General features: G+C 50.4%; 2 protein-coding genes across 2 annotated transcripts in view; both read left to right on the forward strand.

The window, feature by feature from the left end:
* mkrn1 (makorin, ring finger protein, 1) overlaps positions 1 to 6,244 on the forward strand; it is a 32,333-nt gene extending 26,089 nt beyond the window's left edge. The window contains exons 6-8 of the mRNA XM_061714714.1: positions 1,267 to 1,377; positions 2,557 to 2,701; positions 5,507 to 6,244. Of these exons, the coding sequence (XP_061570698.1) occupies positions 1,267 to 1,377; positions 2,557 to 2,701; positions 5,507 to 5,719 (469 nt within the window). The 3' untranslated portion in view covers positions 5,720 to 6,244. The remainder of the gene's footprint in view (positions 1 to 1,266; positions 1,378 to 2,556; positions 2,702 to 5,506) is intronic.
* tmem121b (transmembrane protein 121B) lies at positions 6,096 to 9,842 on the forward strand. Its single transcript, XM_061714627.1, has 4 exons — positions 6,096 to 6,144; positions 7,166 to 7,217; positions 8,270 to 8,537; positions 8,592 to 9,842. The coding sequence occupies exons 1-4, from the start codon at positions 6,096 to 6,098 to the stop codon at positions 9,840 to 9,842; spliced, it is 1,620 nt and encodes a 539-aa protein (XP_061570611.1).
* The last annotated feature ends 10,987 nt before the right edge of the window (positions 9,843 to 20,829 follow it).

Raw genomic sequence — 20,829 nt, forward strand, 5'->3', positions numbered from 1 at the left:
GCATTACACCAACGCAGAACCTACGGCGTAGGTTACGCGGGGACGCGCGCCGTACGCCGTACACTACGCCGTAGGCTCTGCGTCGATTTAACGCGGAACTATAAATCAGCTCCCGAGCCGGCAGGCAGTAGCTACAACTGTTAGATTTCATCTATTAAACCAACATTTATCTTCCTAAATGATTTATTTCAGCCAGCAGTAATTCTCCACAGAGCTGCAGGTTTCTCCCCGGGACGACGGTGCAGGTTGACCCGGCCGTGAGCTGCTGCTGCTCCGAGCTCTTCTCATCGCCGAAAACATCAGATCAAATTTCTTAACAGGCGTTATTTGGATAAACTGAGCCCAGGTTGGGGATCTTAACGGTTACTTTTACACCTGAAAAAATATTAAAACTTAATAAAGTGGCATATTAACAGCGCGACAGCGGAAATGAAAACAGCTTTTGGCTCTCAGCTTCCTGATTTTTAGGGGTGGTGCTGGGAGTAGGGGGAGTATTGGGACAGGGCCGTGGGAAGATTTCAAGTGCCCTAAAATCTGTAAATCCGTAAATGTGACAAAACATGCAAAAACAAACAGTAGCCTAATGTAGTGGAGTAAGAGTAAGAGTTTCTTCTTAACAAATTAACTCAAGTAAATGTAACAGTTTCAGTTTCACCCTTTACTACCCACCTCTGGTCGGAGCATCGGGAAGGACTTCTGAGCTGGAGCGTTATCCCTCTTTCTGAACTTGTTCAGACGCACGGGTCGGCTGTGTGGCGTGAGACTGGAGAACCTCTCTGGGGTTCTGATCTGGGCGTGTGGAAGGGACCATGTAGCTGTTATGGCTCATTATTATGTGTGTGACCCGTAAAAACAGCAGCATTCTGAGCTTCAACCCTATCACAGTTGCCATAAATCTTTATTAATCCACAATACAAGTGCGTGAGACACAGCTGAGTGTCGCTCATCCATCAAACCTCCAAACCACTGCCTGCTGGTCACCAGTCTGGGCTCCTTTAGCTTTTCCTCCTGAACTGGGAACGTTTCACCTCCAAGCCTCAATAAATCTGTAACTCTTCAGATATCTGGGTGCAACAGGAGACACCTTTCAGGTCAAGTTATTTTTCAAGAAAGGTCCTTCTTATTTCAGCAAGACAATACCACACTGCATGTTTTGCTGAATCATTACCTGGAGTGTTAAAGCTGAGTCCAAATCTGCTCCCTGCTGAAAACATCTGGAGCGTCGTCATACAGCAGGCTCACAACTGTCTTGTTGTTTTTTGGCAGGTCTTGTCCAGAGTGTCGAATCACTTCCAACTTCGTCATCCCCAGCGAGTACTGGGTGGAGGATAAGGAGGACAAACAGAAGCTCATCCAGAAGTACAAGGATGGCATGAGGTACAGACGCTTTCCCAAACTTCCGCTGTTTTTAAGTGTTCCAAGAACGTTGAACTTCACCTGGAGGACCTGAACCTGACCTGAGCACAAATGTTTGAACGTCAGGGTTCTAAATGGACTCTACAGCTCGGCCTAATGCGAGGAGCTTCTAATCCAGCCTCGTCGCAGCAGCAGCGCCTCGTTGCAGCAGCAGCGCCTCGTTGTTACAGCAGCAGCGCCTCGTTGCAGCTCCTCACCGTGTTGCAGCTCCTCACCGTGTTGCAGCTCCTCGCCTCGTTGCAGCTCCTCGCCTCGTTGCAGCTCCTCGCCTCGTTGCAGCTCCTCGCCTCGTTGCAGCTCCTCGCCTCGTTGCAGCTCCTCGCCGTGTTGCAGCTCCTCGCCGTGTTGCAGCTCCTCGCCTCGTTGCAGCTCCTCGCCTCGTTGCAGCTCCTCGCCTCGTTGCAGCTCCTCGCCTCGTTGCAGCTCCTCGCCTCGTTGCAGCTCCTCGCCTCGTTGCAGCTCCTCGCCTCGTTGCAGCTCCTCGCCTCGTTGCAGCTCCTCGCCTCGTTGCAGCTCCTCGCCTCGTTGCAGCTCCTCGCCTCGTTGCAGCTCCTCGCCGTGTTGCAGCTCCTCGCCTCGTTGCAGCTCCTCGCCTCGTTGCAGCTCCTCGCCTCGTTGCAGCTCCTCGCCTCGTTGCAGCTCCTCGCCTCGTTGCAGCGGCTCCTCGTTGTCAAACATTTATCAAACCAAGGTTTGATAAATGTTTGATAAAAGTCCTGCTGAGGACCAGAGGGTCCAAACATTTACTCGTAAGCGTCATTGAGGTTTTTCAGATATCAAACCATAAAACTGGTTTTACTTTGTACCGATGTCAGCAAATATTAGTTCCCTGCAGATGGACCAGTTGGGGGTCAGGTCAGCTGACCTCTCCAGTAGGTTCCAGCGCCGTGTGGAGCGTCTGACCTGCAGGGATATGTTCAGGGTCAAGGTGACTGATCTGGATGATTGAAATCTCCTAAGCCAACGGCGGCGTTCATCGGCCCACTTATCCAGTCAGAGTGCAGAACGGGTCGTTTCCTCGGGGGTCGGCTCCGTTTGCCTTCTCCTGGGAACGACCTGAGATCAAAAAAGTTGTGACAGGATACGGGATCACATCAGTGAGACCTAACGCTCCTCCTTATCTCCTGGATGTGTCTCCAGGAACAAGCCGTGCCGGTACTTTGACGAGGGCCGTGGAACCTGCCCGTTCGGCTCCAACTGCTTCTACAAACACGCCTTTCCTGACGGACGCCTGGAGGAAGCTCAGCCTCAGCGCCGGCAGACCGGGTCCAACAGCAGGAACCGGGTAACGTCTCCAACCACCCACGCCAGTACAGGGCTGGGGATCCATTCAAATGTCAAGAATCCATACATATTCATATTCCCATTCTTAAGATTCAGAATCCATTATCAAGATTTGATTCGATTCCGATATTGATTAGGGTTAGTGTTATTAAAACTGTTTTTTGAGCTGTTGCATGAATTATATGACTGTAGTTCTGCAACATATTAATACTAGTATTATATTGAGATTCAACAGCAAGTATTGCAGCTAATGATGCTGTAAGGACCAATCAGCTCCCAGAATGCTGATAGAACTGCAAACAGAAACATCATGTGGGTCAGAATTACCAAACAGATCCAGGGAGGAAACAGAGACGGAGAAAATCACTTTTAGTTTTTCCCATTAATGAGAATTTGGTTTTTAGCATTTTATGCAATGTAACCCCAAAATAGTAATAATTTATGCAATTCAGGGGGTCATCTTCTCCCGCTTTATCCGTTACCGGGTCGCGGGTGCAGCAGCCTCAGCAGGGATGCCCAGACTTCCCTCACCCCAGACACTTCCTCCAGCTCTTCCGGGGGGAGTCCGAGGCGTTCCCAGGCCAGCCGAGAGACATAGTCTCTCCAGCGTGTCCTGGGTCTTCCCCGGGGTCTCCTCCCGGTGGGACATGCCTGGAACACCTCCCTAGGGAGGCGTCCAGGAGGCATCCGGTACAGATGCCCAAGCCACCTCAGCTGACTCCTCTCAATGTGAAGGAGCAGCGGCTCGACTCCGAGCTCCTCCCGGGTGACCGAACTCCTCACCCCATCTCTAAGGGAGGAAACTCATCTGTAAGGGAGGAAACTCATCTCTAAGGGAGCGTCCAGCCACCCTGCGGAGGAAACTCATCTCGGCCGCTTGTATCCGCGATCTTGTCCTTTCGGTCACTACCCAAAGTTCATGTCCATAGGTGAGGGTAGGGGCCGGTAAATCGAGAGCTTCGCCTTTCGACTCAGCTCCCTCTTCACCACGACGGTCCAGTACATCGACCGCATAACTGCGGACGCTGCACCGATCCGCCTGTCAATCTCCCGCTCCATTGTTCCCTCACTCGTGAACAAGATCCCGAGATACTTGAACTCCTCCACCTGAGGCAGGACTTCTCCACCCACCCGGAGAAGGCACGCCACCCTTTTCCGGTCGAGAACCATGGCCTCAGTCTTGGAGGTGCTGATTCTCATCCCTGCCGCTTCGCACTCGGCCGCAAACCGCCCCAGCACATTTATGCAATTATAACTGAAAACTTTAATGTTTTCATACTGTTAAACATATTTAAAGGCAAAAACATGGCACTAGTTATTCTTGTGTCCAACAAAACATTCCTTTTTTGGGCATAAACAAAAAAATACCCAAAGTTGTAATGTAATGATGAGAAAAAAAAATCGATTTATAGGAATTAATATGATAGTCGATTTAGAATCGGAAAATTGATCTTTTCAACACAGGCCTATACCAGTACGAGTAAATGTACCTGAAAATGAGAAGTCCACAGTGCCCCCTGGTGGACGTGTCCTGGTTAAAGGCTTGCAGATGTTGTTTGAACAAACTGAATAAAAAAAAATACCAGCATCCTAAATTGAGGAAAAAGTTGGGACAGTATGGAAAAATGTAAAAAAAAAAGTACTTTGTTTTATTTCTTAGCAAACTGTACGAGCCCAAGATGTGACGTCAACAATAACATCTGGGGTTTATAGTTTTATTTGGATCCCCATTAGCTCCAGCAAAACTGCAGCTATTCTTCCTGGGGTCCAACACATAATACACAGAACATTACAACAACAAATTACAAGCGAATAGTTTGCACCAATAACCATTTTTAATAAATATTCATTGTGTGTGTGTGTGTGTGTGTGTGTGTGTGTGTGTGTGTGTGTGTGTGTGTGTGTGTGTGTGTGTGTGTGTGTGTGTGTGTGTGTGTGTGTGTGTGTGTGTGTGTGTGTGTGTGTGTGTGTGTGTGTGTGTGTGTGTGTGTGTGTGTGTGTGTGTGTGTGTGTGTGTGTACATGTACACATATACTATCTACATTATATATTTATTTAATAATAATAAGTTCTATATGTATCTATTCAATAGATGTATACTTTTTGAGTATATACTGTTTATTATGGCATTTCGTCCTCGCCGTTTGTTTGGAAAACAAGCCCAGCACGGAATATAAGCGTCATGGAGACAGACGGGCGAGGGAACGAGCAGAAAGAAAGACCTGAATTAATTTAAAGAGGAATGAATGGATACAGGACTGTCTCAGAAAATTACAATATTGTGATAAAGTTCTTTATTTTCTGTAATGCAATTACAAAAATAAAAATGTCATACATTCTGGATTCATTACAAATCAACTGAAATATTGCAAGCCTTTTATTATTTTAATATTGCTGATCATGGCTTACAGCTTAAGAAAACTCAAATATCCTATCTCAAAACATTAGAATATTCTGGGAATCTTAATCTTAAACTGTAAACCATAATCAGCAATATTAAAATAATAAAAGGCTTGCAATATTTCAGTTGATTTGTAATGAATCCAGAATGTATGACATTTTAGTTTTTTTTAATTGCATTACAGAAAATAAAGAACTTTATCACAATATTCAAATTTTCTGAGACAGTCCTGTACATGATCGCAGAATTATTCTATTCGGATTTAAAATCAGAATAAACCAGCCACTTACTTCAGAATTAAGTCTAATTCAGAATGGCAATTTTAATTCGGAATTAGGTGTTTACATGGTCATTTTTACCCATTGTAAATCGTATTTACTGACTGTATCCCCGTTGCCTCCCCAGAACTCGCGGCGGACGCCCCTGTGGGACCTCCTGGACGAGCGGGAAAGCACGGACTCGTTTGACAACGAGGACGAGGAGATGGTGACGTTCGAGCTGAGCGAGATGCTGCTGATGCTGCTGGCCGCGGGGACCGACGACGACGTCACCGACTCGGAGGACGAGTGGGACTTGTTTCACGAGGAGCTGGACGATTTCTATGAGATTTACCTATAGCAGCCCCCCCCCCACGCCCCATCCCCCCCCGTATTTACTAGACACTAGAATGGACTGTCTTGTGTGAGTGGACAGTAGCTTCCCTGTATCGTGGCAGTGCCTTTAGGCAGGCCGGTAATAAATGAACTTATAAAGATTAAAAATCAATAAAAAAAAATCCAGTGCACTCGTGCTAAACATTTTATAGACATCTATCCTTGTGAGTCTTTCCTGTGCAGTTCTGTTCAAATGAAAAACTCAATATAAGATTTAACAAAATGGACTTTAAGATATTCTTAATAAACTTTGTGGAGTTTGTGTGTGGGTGTGGGTGTGGGTGTGACCCGGCTCCACCTGCCGGGGGTTTGTACTGCTGACTGGGTGGAGGTGGCCCCTGATGGCCCCTGATGGCCCCCGCCCCGGCCCCCCGGCCCCCACCCTCTACTGTAATCCTGACGGGACTCTCTGAAGGCCGGAACTTCTCTCCTCTTGTTTATGAAAGCTGCTGATTGCCAATATATTGTGCTGATGTTTAATAAAATGACAATAATCATTTCCATGCTGTGCTGAAGGGTGTGCTGCTTCCTGTCCCCCCCACCCCCCCCCGGTCCTCCAGGGTCTGGGATCGTACCGATCGATTGGTGATCGTACCGATCCATGGGTGATTGTACTGATCGATCGGTGATTGTACGGATCAGGGATTGTACCGATCTGTGATTGTACCGATCGATTGATGATTGTACCGATCAGGGATTGTACTGATCAATCGGTGATTGTACGGATCTGTGATTGTACCGATCGATCTCTGGTTGTCGATGCCTTGCTGGCAGTATGTTTCCTCCCGCCCTCTTCTCCCCTCTGTGGGGTGGCCTGGGTTCCGGGTTCTTCCTTGTCGGCCTCTGGTCTCGCGGGTGGCGGGGTTGCTCCCCTCCCCCCTCCCCCACTATAGATACACTTCAGGCTTCAGGTGGAGCTTTGATAGGATTTATACACGCATGCATGCATGCGTACATACATAGCCATGCATACATACACACACATAGCCATGCATACATACACACACACATAGCCATGCATACATACACACACACATAGCCACGCATACATGTACACACACACACATGCACATAGCCACACACACACACACACACACATAGACACACACACACACACATAGCCACACATACATGTACACACATATGTACACACATATACATACACACACACACACACACACTCAGACATGTACATACACACGCACGTATACATACACACACACACACACACACACATAGTCATAGACATAGACATTGGCTTGTTCACCTGCATGCTTGCTCTGTAGTTTTTGGGGTTAGTTAGCGGTAGCTTAGCTTAGACTGATCGGATCTCGAGATTTGGGTTAATTGCTGCTCGTGTTTTGGTTGGCTCTGTGTCGGTTTTGTGTTTTGTTTGTGGTTTTTGTTGCAGATTTCCAGTGCTTGACGTGTGGCTCCGTGTGCTTCCTGGATTGGCAGTGGATGTAAACCCCCCCCCCCCCCCCCCCCGGGTGGGTTGCGTATATATATGTATATATTTATATTAAATATAGTAACAATGCACATATATATGCCTTAGGTTTTTACCAGCATGGTATTAAATATACATACATACATACATACATACGACCCTGGTGGCACCCCTGGTCATTAAGAACATTCTTATTTACAATGATGACCTGGCAAGAGACAAGGACCACTTGGGGGGGGAAAGGAAGTGGTTTAGGGAGTAAAACACAGTAAAATTGTTGCTCTACAAAGGTAGAAAACCATTAGATAGCATTTTCTGATAGGGTAGCAAATATCGATAGACCGGTGTTCTGTCGATTTCTGCTGCTTCGTCGAAAAATGCTACCTAATGGTTTTCTACCTTTTGTAGAGCTAAAATTTTACTGTGTTTTACTCCCAAAACCACTTCCTTTCCCCCCAAGTGGTCCTTGTCTCTTGTCAGGCCGGTTAAATAAAAGGCGAATGACTGAATGAATATTAAAATAAAGCGATAGAATTGTTTTTTTCTCTCTTTATTGTATAATGTTCACAAAGTGTAATGCAATTCATGTCATGGGTCGTGTATTTTGAAGGATCAAATACTCAACATCCCATGTTATCAATTTTACATGGTGCAAGAAATGATGGGCGTGGGAATCAAACTTTGAAAATGTGCGCAGACAGAACCACAGAGTAGCAGATCTCGACGGGGGAGCAAGGATCGGCAACAGCGGAACCATCGCCGGACTCCGGTCCACATATGGAAGCATGTGGAAGCGTGGTCTGACGGGGTATTTCATCTGTCAAATCATCCTACCTGATATCTATGTGGAAGCACATAGATATCATCAGGTAGCATTGTTTTCCTCTTAAACAGCTGATCGGTAGAAAGATTCCGTGTTGTTTTAAGTCAAGGCGACACTGTGGACTCGTGCGCATGCGCAGTGTCGCAAAGTCGGACATCTCGCCGGGTAGGGTAATTTGGCAGAAACACCTGATCATCCCGGCTTCAGAACCGCACCCGGACCCCCTCTCGGACCGTTTCCAGGGACCTTTCCTGGCTCCAGAACCCCCGGACCCCCCAGGTCTCCATCCTCCATCCTCCAGTTCTGCAGGAAGGACGCAGAGAAATTGGGAGGAGCGGCGCAAGTGCGAGGGTCTCTGAATCAAGGAGGAGGAGGGAGGGACCCCGACCCCCCCGCAGGTCTCTGGACCCCACCAGAACCGCACCCGGACCCCCCCCCCGAACCCCCCAGCAGGTCTCCATCCTCCAGTTCTGCAGGAAGGACGCAGAGAAATTGGGAGGAGCGGCGCAAGTGCGAGGGTCTCTGAATCGGTGAGGGGGAGGGAAGGACTCCCCCCCCCTGCAGGTCTCTGGACCCCCCCGGCTGCAGACCCGCACCCGGACCCCCAGCATCCTCCCCCCGGACCCCCATCAGCCCACCCCCGGACCCCCATCAGCCCACCCCCGGACCCCCCAGTCTCCCCCGGACCCCTATCAGACCACCCCCAGCCTCCCCCCGGACCCCCATCAGCCCACTCCCGGACCCCCCAGCCTCCCCCGGACCCCTATCAGACCACCCCCAGCCTCCCCCCGGACCCCCCAGTCTCCCCCGGACCCCTATCAGCCCACCCCCGGACCCCCCGGCCCCCCCATGACCACCGCGGAGGCCGCGCAGAGCGCGCCGCTGCTGCTGCGCGGCTCAGTGCGCGGCTCCTGTTACCGCGGGCTGTGCTTCGTGCTGCTGGTGCTGCAGGGCGGGCTGCTGGACCTGGCCCTGGTCCTCAGCACTGACCTGTCCTGGTGCTGCTGGGCCGTCACCGACCTGGCCGTCATCGCCGGATGGGCCGTCTTCTTCCTCAAGAACGCGCGCAGCAAGCGGGAGCGCGCCTGCGGCTTTCGCCAGAGCAGCTCCGTGTTCGGGTGCGCGCTGGGCGAGTTCACGCACGCGTACCTGGCCTGGCTCGTGTACGTGATCGCGTACACGCCAAGGCTGCTGCTGATCGTGGAGACGCCCATCCTGCAGACGCTGGCCGCCCGCGTGCCCGGAGGGATGACCGCCTTCAAGGTGAACGCGCTTCTGTGCGCGCCGCTGCTGTTCTGCCTGGTCAACTCCGTGCTCGTGGACCTCAACGGGCCCACGCGCCTGCACGCGCACGGCTGCTTCGTGAGCACGTGCGTGGACGTGCTGGATAGCTTCACGCTGCTGGAGCCGCTGCTGGCCGGGGACGTGCACGCGGACGGGCCCGCGCTGCGCTACACGGTGCTGGGCGCGTATGTGGCCGCGCTGCTCGTGCCCGTGGCCTGGCTGCACGAGCTGACGGCATCTGAGCTGCGGTGCACGGGGCTGTGCGCGCGCTTCTGCGCGGGCGTGCTGGTGGACGCGCCCGCGCTGGCCGTGCGCGTCGTGCAGGTGTGGGTGCACGGCGCGCCCGTGTCCGCATTCCTGCTGAAGAACGTGTTCTTCCTGCTGGTCAGGGCCGTGGAGCTGCTGGAGCGGAGCGCGGTGCTGCGTGCAGCCCGCAGGCCGCCCGGGCCCGCGCACTTCTCCCGGGGGGTGTCCGAGAACGACATGTGCCCGCACGGATACGTCAACACGCTGGCCGTGGCGCAGGCCTAGACCCCTGGGGGCCAGGGACCCCCCAGGGCTGCGGGGGGGGCTGCGGGACCCGGGCCAGGGGTGCCCTGCAGAGACGTGTCCAGCCTGAGGACTCCTGCCCCCCCCCCCCCTTGCTCTGGACCGTGTCCCCCAGATACCGGGTCTTCAGTGTGACTGGTGTTGGAGGACTGTTGGGGGGGGGGGTGGATCATGAACTAGAACAGCCATCAAACAAACTGTGTCTGACTAAAGGCTGAGTTATGGTTCTGCGTCAAAACAAGCCGTGCCTACGCCGTAGAGTACGCGTCGACGCAGACCACACGCCGTCACTGACGTGCACCTCCCAAAAATTGTAACTACGCGTGGAGGCGACGCAGACCAAACGCAGACGAGAGGGCTGTGATTGGTTCGCTTGGTAGCAACGCATTTCCGGTTTGAAACAGTAGTGAACTTTCAGCGCTCTTTTCAACCTGATATCACAAAAATCCACCTGATCTCACAAAAATCCGTGAAATGCCCACGACCTCTCACCACTATTTTCCGTGGTATATACACGGAAAATGGTATAATTCCGTGTGCGCACCAATGATATTGTACCATGCAAAGTCAATGGGATAGGTTGTCGTGATATATACATGGATTATGACATTATTATTATTTATATATTATTCTTTGTTATAGTGGCTAAATTATGAGTTTTTGTCGCGCAAGGTACTGTTTGTTACTGTCAGTTTGTAAAAGCATGTTTTTAATGCTGTTTTAGCAGTGTTTTATTGTTTTAATGGGAGCACCACGGATATAGTACTATGCGAAGTCAATGGGATCCGTGGTCATGATATATACACAGATTATGACATTTTGTATTATTATTTATATATTATTCTTTATTATAGTGGCTAAATTATGAGTTTTTGTCGCGCAAGGTACTGTTTGTTAAAAGTTTGTAAAAGCATGTTTTTAACACTGTTTTAGCAGTGTTTTATTGGGGTTTTATAGGGAAGAATTCAACGTAAAATGCCTGATCTTGTCCATTAAAAACAATACTTTTTGGAACATAGTGTAACGACCACAGATAGATAAGGCCTTGCCCGCCTGGGCAACACATCAACATTTGGCCGACTGGTTATTGCAGTTGACTGTGGTCTGGGAGACTGTGGTTCGAGACATGCTCTGGGCACGACTTGTTCGCCACAGTATTTTCCTCATTGTGTTATGTTTTTATTTTAATATCTTTAACATTTCTAAACACAAAAACACGAAGGTGTCCTTGATAATTCAATAATACAATAGGTTCATGTTAAGGACATCCATTTTAATTGGTTCTCCTTCGGTTATGACATGTTATTAATGCTCAGTAGGCACAGGAGGTTTGTTATGTATTGTTATAAGTTTGCCTATGAGGCCTATTTCGTGTCTATTTTTGCACAGTTCACTAACGCTTTGAGCTAGGAGGCTGAAATTCTAGACTGTGTATCAGGAGGTGACTCTCATCCACTGTGCCGAGTTTCAGATCTGTGTGACCTTCGGAAGTGTCAAAGGTCACCGCGTGTGTTGCTTTTTGGGCCTGCAAAGCCTATTTCGTGTCTTTTTTTGCATAGTTCACTAACGCTTTGAGCTAGGAGGCTGAAATTCTAGACTCTGTATCAAGAGGTGACTCTCATCCACTGTGCCGAGGTCATCCGCCCGTGCGACCTTCGGCAGTGCTAAAGGTCACCGTGTGTGGTGCCTTTTTCGGGCCTTTTTTGTGTGTTTTTTGAATAATTTACGCTTATTAATTAACGCTTTGAGCTGGGAGGCTGATTTTTGACTATATTGCAATGCAGAAGGCCCTTTGCTAGGATGCTAGGATCTTTTGGTCCCGTGGCTGTACGACTTCCACAGAGCTAGTTGGCGTTGCAGAGGGTTCACAGAGTTGAGACTTGGCAAGCCCAATCTAGGCCCGATATTGAGGCCACAGGTCAAGTTTTACTTGGTTTGGTCAAATGTTGTGTCAACGGCGTCTGTTCGAATGTTGGAAAAGGTGAAGTTTCAAAGCCCCACCCATCGAAAAGTACAGGTCCGATCTGCACCAAACTAACGTCTGTCTGTTCAGGGGATGTCCCCAAACAACATATATAAAAAAATTCAGACTTCTATGACTTCTGCAACAGTGTTTCCTCCAAAACGTCCTGGCTGGTTAGGAGGGTGTAGAAACGTATAGGTCTCAGAGCCTCCTGACTAATGGAATGGGGCCTATTTTGTGTCTTTTTTTGCATAGTTCACTAACTCTTTTAGCTAGGAGTCTGAATTTTTTATGGTAGAGTAGTTAGAGTAGGGCCCTACTGGCCCATATCTATGGGATGATTGTTATCGTTTTGTCCTTCATTCAATGGTATGACAGCAGTCAAATCGGGTGACGGATCCCATTGACTTCGCATAGTACTATATCCGTGGTGCTCCCATTAAAACCTCAATAAAACACTGCTAAAACAGCGTTAAAAACATGCTTTTACAAACTGACAGTAACAAACAGTACCTTGCGCGACAAAAACTCATAATTTAGCCAAAATAACAAAGAATAATATGTAAATAATAATAATGTAATAATCAGTGTATATATCACAACCACGGATCCCATTGACTATATCTGTGGTGCTCCCATTAAAACCTCAATAAAACAATGCTAAAGCAGCGTTAAAAACATGCTTTTACAAGCATGTTGTATGTATATCACGACAACGGATCTCATTGACTTTGCATAGTACTATATCCGTGGTGCTCACTCGAAGTGAAGTTTCCGGTTTCATCGTCTCCAAGATTCATCCAGGTTTCATACAGGTGTCTCAGGAGCAGGGGACACTCCTCCTCCCCAGAGCCCGTCCAACAGGACCAGGTTCAGCCACGTCTCTGCAGCTGTGTCCACAGCAGCTGGCTGCAGGGGCGGAGTCAGCTGTAGGGGGCGGAGTCAGCTGTAGGGGCGGAGTCAGCTGTAGGGTCAGAGTCAGCTGTAGAGGGCGGAGTCAGCTGCATCCCTGACCAGAGCTTTAGCAAGCTGTGGGTGGAGCTACGGGTGGGAAGGTGGGAGGCACATGATGCGGCTCCGCCTCTTTTTGGACATTGGACTTGCAGCTTTGGGTTGGGCCTTTGATGTCATGCTATCCTGCAAATCTCAACAACTGCTGAATGACTGTTTCAGATTCTGGTTTGTCTGCGTTGTGGCGCTGGGGCACCACCAGCACCGAGTGACGGTCCTGTGGTTCTCGTGTGCCCTTCACCTGCCGGCATTGGTTGCCGTGGTGACGTCTGGAAACGGGACGCGTTGTTGGACGATAAGATCAGCTCTTGTAAATGGTGTTTGTGGACGCTTTGGACCAGGACTGGTGGTTCGGGTCACCGACCAGGCTGGTCCTGATGTCCGACCGCATCGCCATCTACGGAACCGGAGCGACGGTGGTGCCGGACCCCCTGATACAGGACTGCAAACGCTCAGTGTGGATCCCGCGCCGAGCACCGGGACCCTCGGGGACCCCGGCCTGGGACCGGGGTTTCTGAACTGGTGTTGCAGCCGTCCACCTGGACCCGTCTCAGGCAGGACACGAGGACGTTACAGCTTCCCTCAGCTCTGTTTGGTGCTCATCTTATCTTACGTTTATATTGTGCCAATGATGTTTTCAAAATGTGGGTTGAACCAACGTAGCGTTGAATTCCGGTGTTCTGGGCCTTGAACCTGCAGCAGCGAGCGGCTGCAGCCGCCTGGACAGGTGTCTGAAGGCACCGAGGTCCAGACGATCTCCCACTCTTCCTTCAGACGCGTCTCCAGGGACTTCGCTGCTCACGGCGTTTAGCGGTTCTGTAACGTTGTGCTGCGTATCTGTGCTGATGTAATCGATGTAATCGATGTACGAGTGTGAAATAAATCTGAGGAAAACACTGAAAATCATCCTTTTATTCCAGATTTTCTTTTATGACAAATGGGACTCAACAACCCTGAAACAGACAAAGACATATGGCGCTTTTCCACTAGTACCTACTTAGCCGACTCGCCTCACCTCCGCTCGGTTTGGTTCTTTTCCACCAGGGGTCTAACGTGCCAAGTAGATACTTTTCTGTAACTATTATGCCGAGGTTCTAATGTCAGATACAGCCGAATCAGCAGCTTAGAACCTCGGCAGAATAGATAGAGAAAAGTATCTACTCGGGACGCCTCGGCCCGCCTCGGCCCGTAGTGGAGAAGCGCAAGACGGGGGCGTGACGAGTAGAGGCGCGCTGAGTAGGTACTAGTGGAAAAGTGACATAAGCAGCTGAGTCGGCTGTATCTGATATCATCACACTACAGGCCACTGATTGGTTGGGGGGTTGGAGTCAGACGTCTGAGTCAGGAGGAGGAAATCAGAGAAAGAGCGACTCACTGCTTTTTTCGAAGAACAATGGCAGCACAGAAATCTGTTCCGTGGTCAAATTCTGAGGTGGAGACCTCCTTAAACCTGGTGGAGGAGAATATCCAGAGAGAGCTAGATGGGGCCACGAGGAATGAAAAAATCTACCACGAGCTTTCTCAGTTCATGTCTGCTCAAGGCTACAAACGTCACCGCAGCTTCGCTCCAACCTCCTACTTCTGATCTGGGTATTGAAAAGGGCGAGTCGAGTCGGGCTGAGTAGGTACTAGTGGAAAAGACCAGCCCGGGATTACATGAGGGCCTCCCCGGGCCCACTGGGCTGTTTGACTGGAAACAAGACAAACGTGTAAAAACCACATTTGTCTGCAGACCCACAGTCCTGTCGGTTCTGCTCAGGCCCGTTTACAAAGATGGACCTGAACATCTGGGGGGGCTACTGAGGTTTGTCGGCTCTGTGCAGCGGCGATGTCACATCATAAATGTGAGGATAACAGCTGCTCAGCCTCTCTTCAGAACAGTCCGCAAGTTTCCGACCTCCGCGTCTGGTCACTTGTGGTCAGCTGGTATCGGACCGGGACCAGCACCACTGAATACTGTATATACCACTGTACCACCTGTATATGCACCTTCATTTGACTTGTCGACAGGCACGTTCTCCTCAAAGACACCAGCTGACCACAAGTGACCAGACGCGGAGGTCGGAAACTTGCAGACTGTTCTGAAGAGAAGCTGAGCAGCTGTTATCCTCACATTTAGGATGTGACATTGCCGCTGCACAGAGACAAACATGTCAAAACCGCGGGCGGCAGATCTACACAGTCCTGGTGCAAATAGAGTCGTGCTCGTGCGAAGATGCAGCGGTGATGATGCTTGTAGCACCCTATAATGTAGTAATTTCCTGAAAATGTAAAAACGCCTGAAAATGTAATAAAATTTGCACTTAACTCATTCGAAAATGTTATAAAACCCAATAATGTAATAACTTCACCAATAATGTAATAAAATATCCTGACTGATATTGTAATAACATTTTTACCGATTATTACATTATTGGGAATTTATTACATTTTTAGGTGGGTCTTTTTTTTAGCTTATAATGTAATACTCGACAGATAATGTAATTATTTATATATATATATATATATATATATATATATATATATATATATATATGTATATGTGTATATATATGTGTATATGTGTATATATTTACATTTTCAGTAAATTATTACATTATAGGGTTCTACAATGCTGGTGGGCTGTTTTGTCCACCGATCAATCGTCTGAGCTGGATTCGGAAGTTCTTCAGTCATTGCTCGACCGACATCGACTTTGCTCCAGATATTTCAGTAAATCAATCTCCTGACGACATGCTGCTCCATCTGGCTGCTGCAGCTCGTCCCCGGCCAGAAGACTGAACTCACCAACTATTAAACTAATACACCCCGATCAGACTGGGTTCATACCAAACAGGCATTCCTACTTAAATTTACAACGCCTTTTCAATGTAATTTACTCCCAGAGAGAGAGAACATCTCTTGACGCTGAGAAGGTTTTTGACCAATTGGAGTGGCCTCTTCCCAACCCTGAGACGATATGATCTCGGCGAACAATCCTCTACCATCGACCTTGTGGTAGAATTGTCACTAATAAGATACTCTCTCCCATATTTCAATTACACAGGAGCACCAGACAGGGCTGTTCTTTATGCCCGTTGCTTTTTGTCTTGGCCCTAGAGCCGCTCGCCCAAGTAATTCGATCCAATCCTCTTACACATTTTGTTTGGTGACACCGTGACGGCTGACTTTGGTGCTTTGTCTGGATCTTTTAGTCCCAAAGTTAGGAACCTGGGAGTTATTTTTGATAGCTTTTTAAAATTTGACCGACAAGTGGACAACGTTGTGAAGACAAGTTTTTATCAGTTGTGTCTTTTAGCCAAAGTAAAAACATTTTTGAGCCGCTATCCACGCTCTAGTCAGCTCCAGATTGGACTATTGTAATGCACTTTATGTTGGCATATCACCCCGGTCCTCTATTCCCTTCACTGGCTGCCTGTTCGTTTTAGAGTTGATTTTAAACTTTTAACGTTTGTTTTTAAAGCTCTGAACGGCCTTGCCCTTCCTTATTTATCAGAGATTTTAACGGTGCGTAAGCCTGGCAGAGCTCTGAGATCCTCCAACCAACGTTTGTTGGAAGTGCCCAGGTCAAAGCAGAAGCTCTGGGGTGACCGAGCCTTTTCAGTTGCCCCGGGCTCTGGAATCAGCTCCCCTGTGAGTTACGCACCATCTCTGACCTGGGCCTTTTTAAATCTAAAATTAAAACTTATTTATTCAGGGTGGCTTTTAATACCCAGTAGTGTGGCGACACTTTTTTTATACTTGATGTTTTTTATATGTTCATATGTTTTATTCTTGTTTTATTTTGTTGTATGTTATGTAAGGCACTTTGGTTCACCTTCAGGTTGATGTAAGGTGCTATATAAATAAAGTACATTTACATTTACACACGGATACAGTACTAAAGAAACAATAAGTCAAATTTCGCGATACACGGATGATATCCTGTTGTTTATGACCAATCCTCAATGTACTATTCCAGGCATCTTAGACACCATCTCTCACTTCGCTACGTTTTAAGGTTATAGGATTAGTTGGTCTAAGAGTGAACTAATGCCAATTCAACTCTGTGACCCCTCAATATTGCAAAACATTCCTTTTAAAATTACACACAATAAATTAACTTACCTAGGAATAGAAGTGACCAAAGATTTCCAGTCACTTTACGGAGCTACCCCCCGTCCCCCTTGTGGGGAAGTTGCAAAATAACATCCAGTTTTGAAGGTCCTTTCCTATTTCCCTGGCGGGGAGAGTCAATGCAATAAAAATGTTTTTTTCTCTCTCAAATTCTTTATTTATTTCAAAACATTCCAATTTTTCTTCCTAAGAAATGTTTTAAGAAGCTTGACTCTATAAATCTTCCATTTCTATGGGATTATAAAGCTCACCAAATTAGTAAAGGTCACCTCTGTAAAGCGAAATTAGCTGGTGGATTGGCCCTCCCTCATGTTTTTATTACTATTGCTCTCCACACTATTACAATGTGGTTAGATCATTTTACACATCCCACCTGGATCAAAATGGAAAGGGAAGAATGTACTCCTTATGAGATTGGTGCTCTGATTTTATCACCCATTAATATAGATATATCAACATATATTAACATTATCCACAGCACTATACGTATTTGGAAACAGATAAAATCTCAGTTACAAATCAAGTCCATATCCACACTCCTACCAATATGAAGGAATCGAAAGTTACGCCTGTAACTACGGTTCTATGAGTCCCGGATGACCGCCAGGCGGTGCTGTAAGCACTGGATATCTCCCCTCGCGCATGCGCATGTCGAGTACAATACCAACAATGTCACGTCACCCGTGACCCCTGCATGACCCCCGGAAGGGGTATATCTTCCGGGGTCAAGCATGGGATCGGCTCCTAGAATCTTCTCGCGAGCACGAGGATTCGGAGTGACCGGCAGGCCTGGCGGTCATCCGGGACTCATAGAACCGTAGTTACAGGCGTAACTTTCGTTCTATTTCGTCCCTACTGACCGCCAGGCGGTGCTGTAAGCACTGGATGACGAATACCAACAATGTCACATAGAATCCCGGTCACATACCTCACTGATCAGGGGCAGAAGGACCCGGGAGTAGAACCACGCCCAATGGTTGGGGAGTGGCGACATTGATCCGGTAAAACCTGGAGAACGTGTCCGGCGACGTCCACGAAGCTGCTGCGCAGATGTCCTCCAGAGGCACCCCCTTCAGGGCAGCCCAAGAAGCTGCGACGCTTCTGGTCGAGTGGCACCTCACCCCCACTGGTAAGGGGCGGCCACTGGCCCTGTAGGCGTGCTCGATGGTGTCCACCACCCAGTGGGACAGGCGCTGTCTAGAAATAGCGCGCCCCCTGTTAGGGCCACCATGACAGATAAAAAGCTGCTCCGACCGTCGCACAGGCGCGGTGGCAGCAACATAAGCAGTAAGGGCCCGTACGGGGCACAAAGGGCTTGGCCCACCCTCCGCAGGCCCGGGGTCGAACCGGGCAAGCTGGATAGGCCGATTAGCATGATCGCGTGGCAGGACCTTGGGCAGGAACGCCACGTTCGGCCACAACGTAGCCCCTGAGCCATCCGGGTTCCACCTCAGGCAGTACCCGCTGACTGACAGGGCATGTAACTCACTGACTCGCTTTGCTGACGTCATAGCGAGGAGAAAAGCCGTCTTCATAGAAAGACACTTCAGGTCCACCTGGGCCAAGGGCTCAAAAGGTGGAGAAGAGAGGGCACCTAGTACCATAGACAGGTCCCACACCGGGGCGCTTGGGGTCCTCGGGGGGCGCAGCCTCAGAGCCCCCCTAAGAAAGAGAGAAACCAGCCGGTGGCACCCCACGGTGGCATTCTCGACCAGGGCATGTCGTGATGAAATGGCCGCCACGTACACCCGTAAGGTGGACTGAGCACGGCCATCATCCAGGAGGGACTGAAGGAACTCCAGGATCGTGGCCACAGGGCAAAGCATAGGGTCCTCTGCCCTGTCCGCACACCAGGCAGAGAATCTCCTCCACTTGCACTCATACTGGAGGCGGGTGGAGGGCGCACGAGCGTTCAAGATGGTAGCCCTGACGGGCTCAGTGCAGCTTGACACTAACGGGTCGGGCCCTGCAGTGGCCAGACCCAGAGTTGAAGGCGACGGGGGTCGGGATGCCAAATCCGACCCCCCAGCTGGGACAGAAGGTCCCTCCGGTCGGGTAGGCGCCATGGCGTGCCGCAGCAGAGCCTCCGGAGTAGTGGGAACCACGGTCTCCCCGGCCAGAAGGGGGCCACCAAGAGGAGCCTGTGACCTCTCTGGAGGACCCTCTGCAACGTCGGCAGGATTAAAGGTAGTGGGGGGAACGCGTACAGGAGCCCGTCGGGCCACTCGTGCCCTAGGGCATCCTGACCCAGAGGACTGGTCTCCTCTGTCCAGGAGAACCAGAGGGGGCAGTGAGCCGAGACGCCCGAGGCGAAGAGGTCCACCACCGCTCTGCCGAAGAGGACCCAAATCATCCCCACTACCTCCGGATGAAGCCGCCACTCTCCTGGGGGAGGCTTGTGTCGGGACAGGAAGTCTGCCACCTGATTCCTGACCCCTGGCAGGTATATCGCCCGCAGGCTGAGGAGGCGAGGAGCGGCCCACGTCAGAAGGCCCCGGGACACCTGCAGCAGCTGTGCAGACCCGGTGCCCCCCTGGTGGTTGATCTGGGAGACAGTGGACACATTGTCCGACCGGACCAGTACGTGCCTCCCCCATAGGTGAGGTAAAAAGTGCTCGAGTGCTCGGTGTACAGCACGGAGCTCCAGCACATTGATGTGGTGTGTGCGGTCCCGCGCAGACCACTGCCCTTGGGCAGGCCTGCTGCGCCAAACAGCACCCCACCCCGAGAGGGAGGCATCTGCGGTGACAGTCTCCCGGAAGGAGGTGATAGTGCCCAAGGGCACACCCCCCAGCAGGAATGCCCCATCTTTCCAGGGTGCCAGGGCATGGACACACACCCGCGACACCCTGACTAGCCTGTGCCTGTGCCTTTCGGCATCCAGGCGAAGGCTGTTCAGCCACATCTGCAGGGGGCGTAGCCTCAGCAGGCCCAAAGGCACAACAGCCGAGGCGGCTGTTAATCTGCCCAAAAGCTGCAGGAACTGGAGGTAAGGCAGCCGTCTGCCCCTCCTGAATCGGGGGAGGAGCCGCAGGATGTCGCTCACACGCCGCGGTGAGAGACAGGCCCTCATGGTCACCGAGTCGAGTACCAATCCTAAGTAGGCGACTCGCTGGGAGGGAGCCAGACAGCTCTTCCCTCTGTTCACTGTGAGCCCTAGTTTGGCCACATGTGACAAAAGGAGGGCCGTGTCTGCCACCACTTGTTCTCGGGACGGCGCGCATATCAGCCAGTCGTCCAGGTACGGCAGAACCTTCATACCCTGTGCCTGCAGGGGAGCGAGGGCTGCCGCCACGCACCTGGTGAAAACTCTTGGGGACAGGGAGAGCCCGAACGGGAGCACCCTGAACTGGTAATGGCGGTCCTGATAGGCGAACCTCAGGAACCGCTGGTGCTGTGCCGCAATCGGCACGTGAAAGTAAGCGTCCTGTAGATCTACCGTCGTAAACCACTCCCCCTGACCGACCGCACGCAGAACATCTGCTGTGGTCAGCATCCGGAAGGGCAGGGCCTTCATGTACCCGTTGAGGCCTCTCAGGTCCAAGATGGGACGAAGGCCGCCGTCTTTCTTGCTGACGAGAAAGTAGGTTGAGTAGAACCCCTGGGGCTGCAGCAGGGGGTCTACCGGCACAATGGCGCCCTTGGCCAGCAGGACGGACAACTCCTGAGTCAGAGCCAGAATGTTCGCCGGGTCTCTGATGACGGTCATCTTGACCCGGCCGGAGGTAGGGGGCCGGTGTCGGAACTGCAGTACGTACCCGTGGGTTAAGGTGGAAATTACCCAGGGGTCCGACGAGCAGGCAGCCCAGTGACTGAGCTGCTGCCGGGAAAAGCAGCCGACGACCGGCCCCGTGGCCCTAGCGCCGTCTCCCCCGGCCT

The sequence above is a fragment of the Cololabis saira genome, chromosome 23, assembly GCF_033807715.1.
Source record: "Cololabis saira isolate AMF1-May2022 chromosome 23, fColSai1.1, whole genome shotgun sequence".
Taxonomy (NCBI): Eukaryota; Metazoa; Chordata; class Actinopteri; order Beloniformes; family Belonidae; genus Cololabis; species Cololabis saira.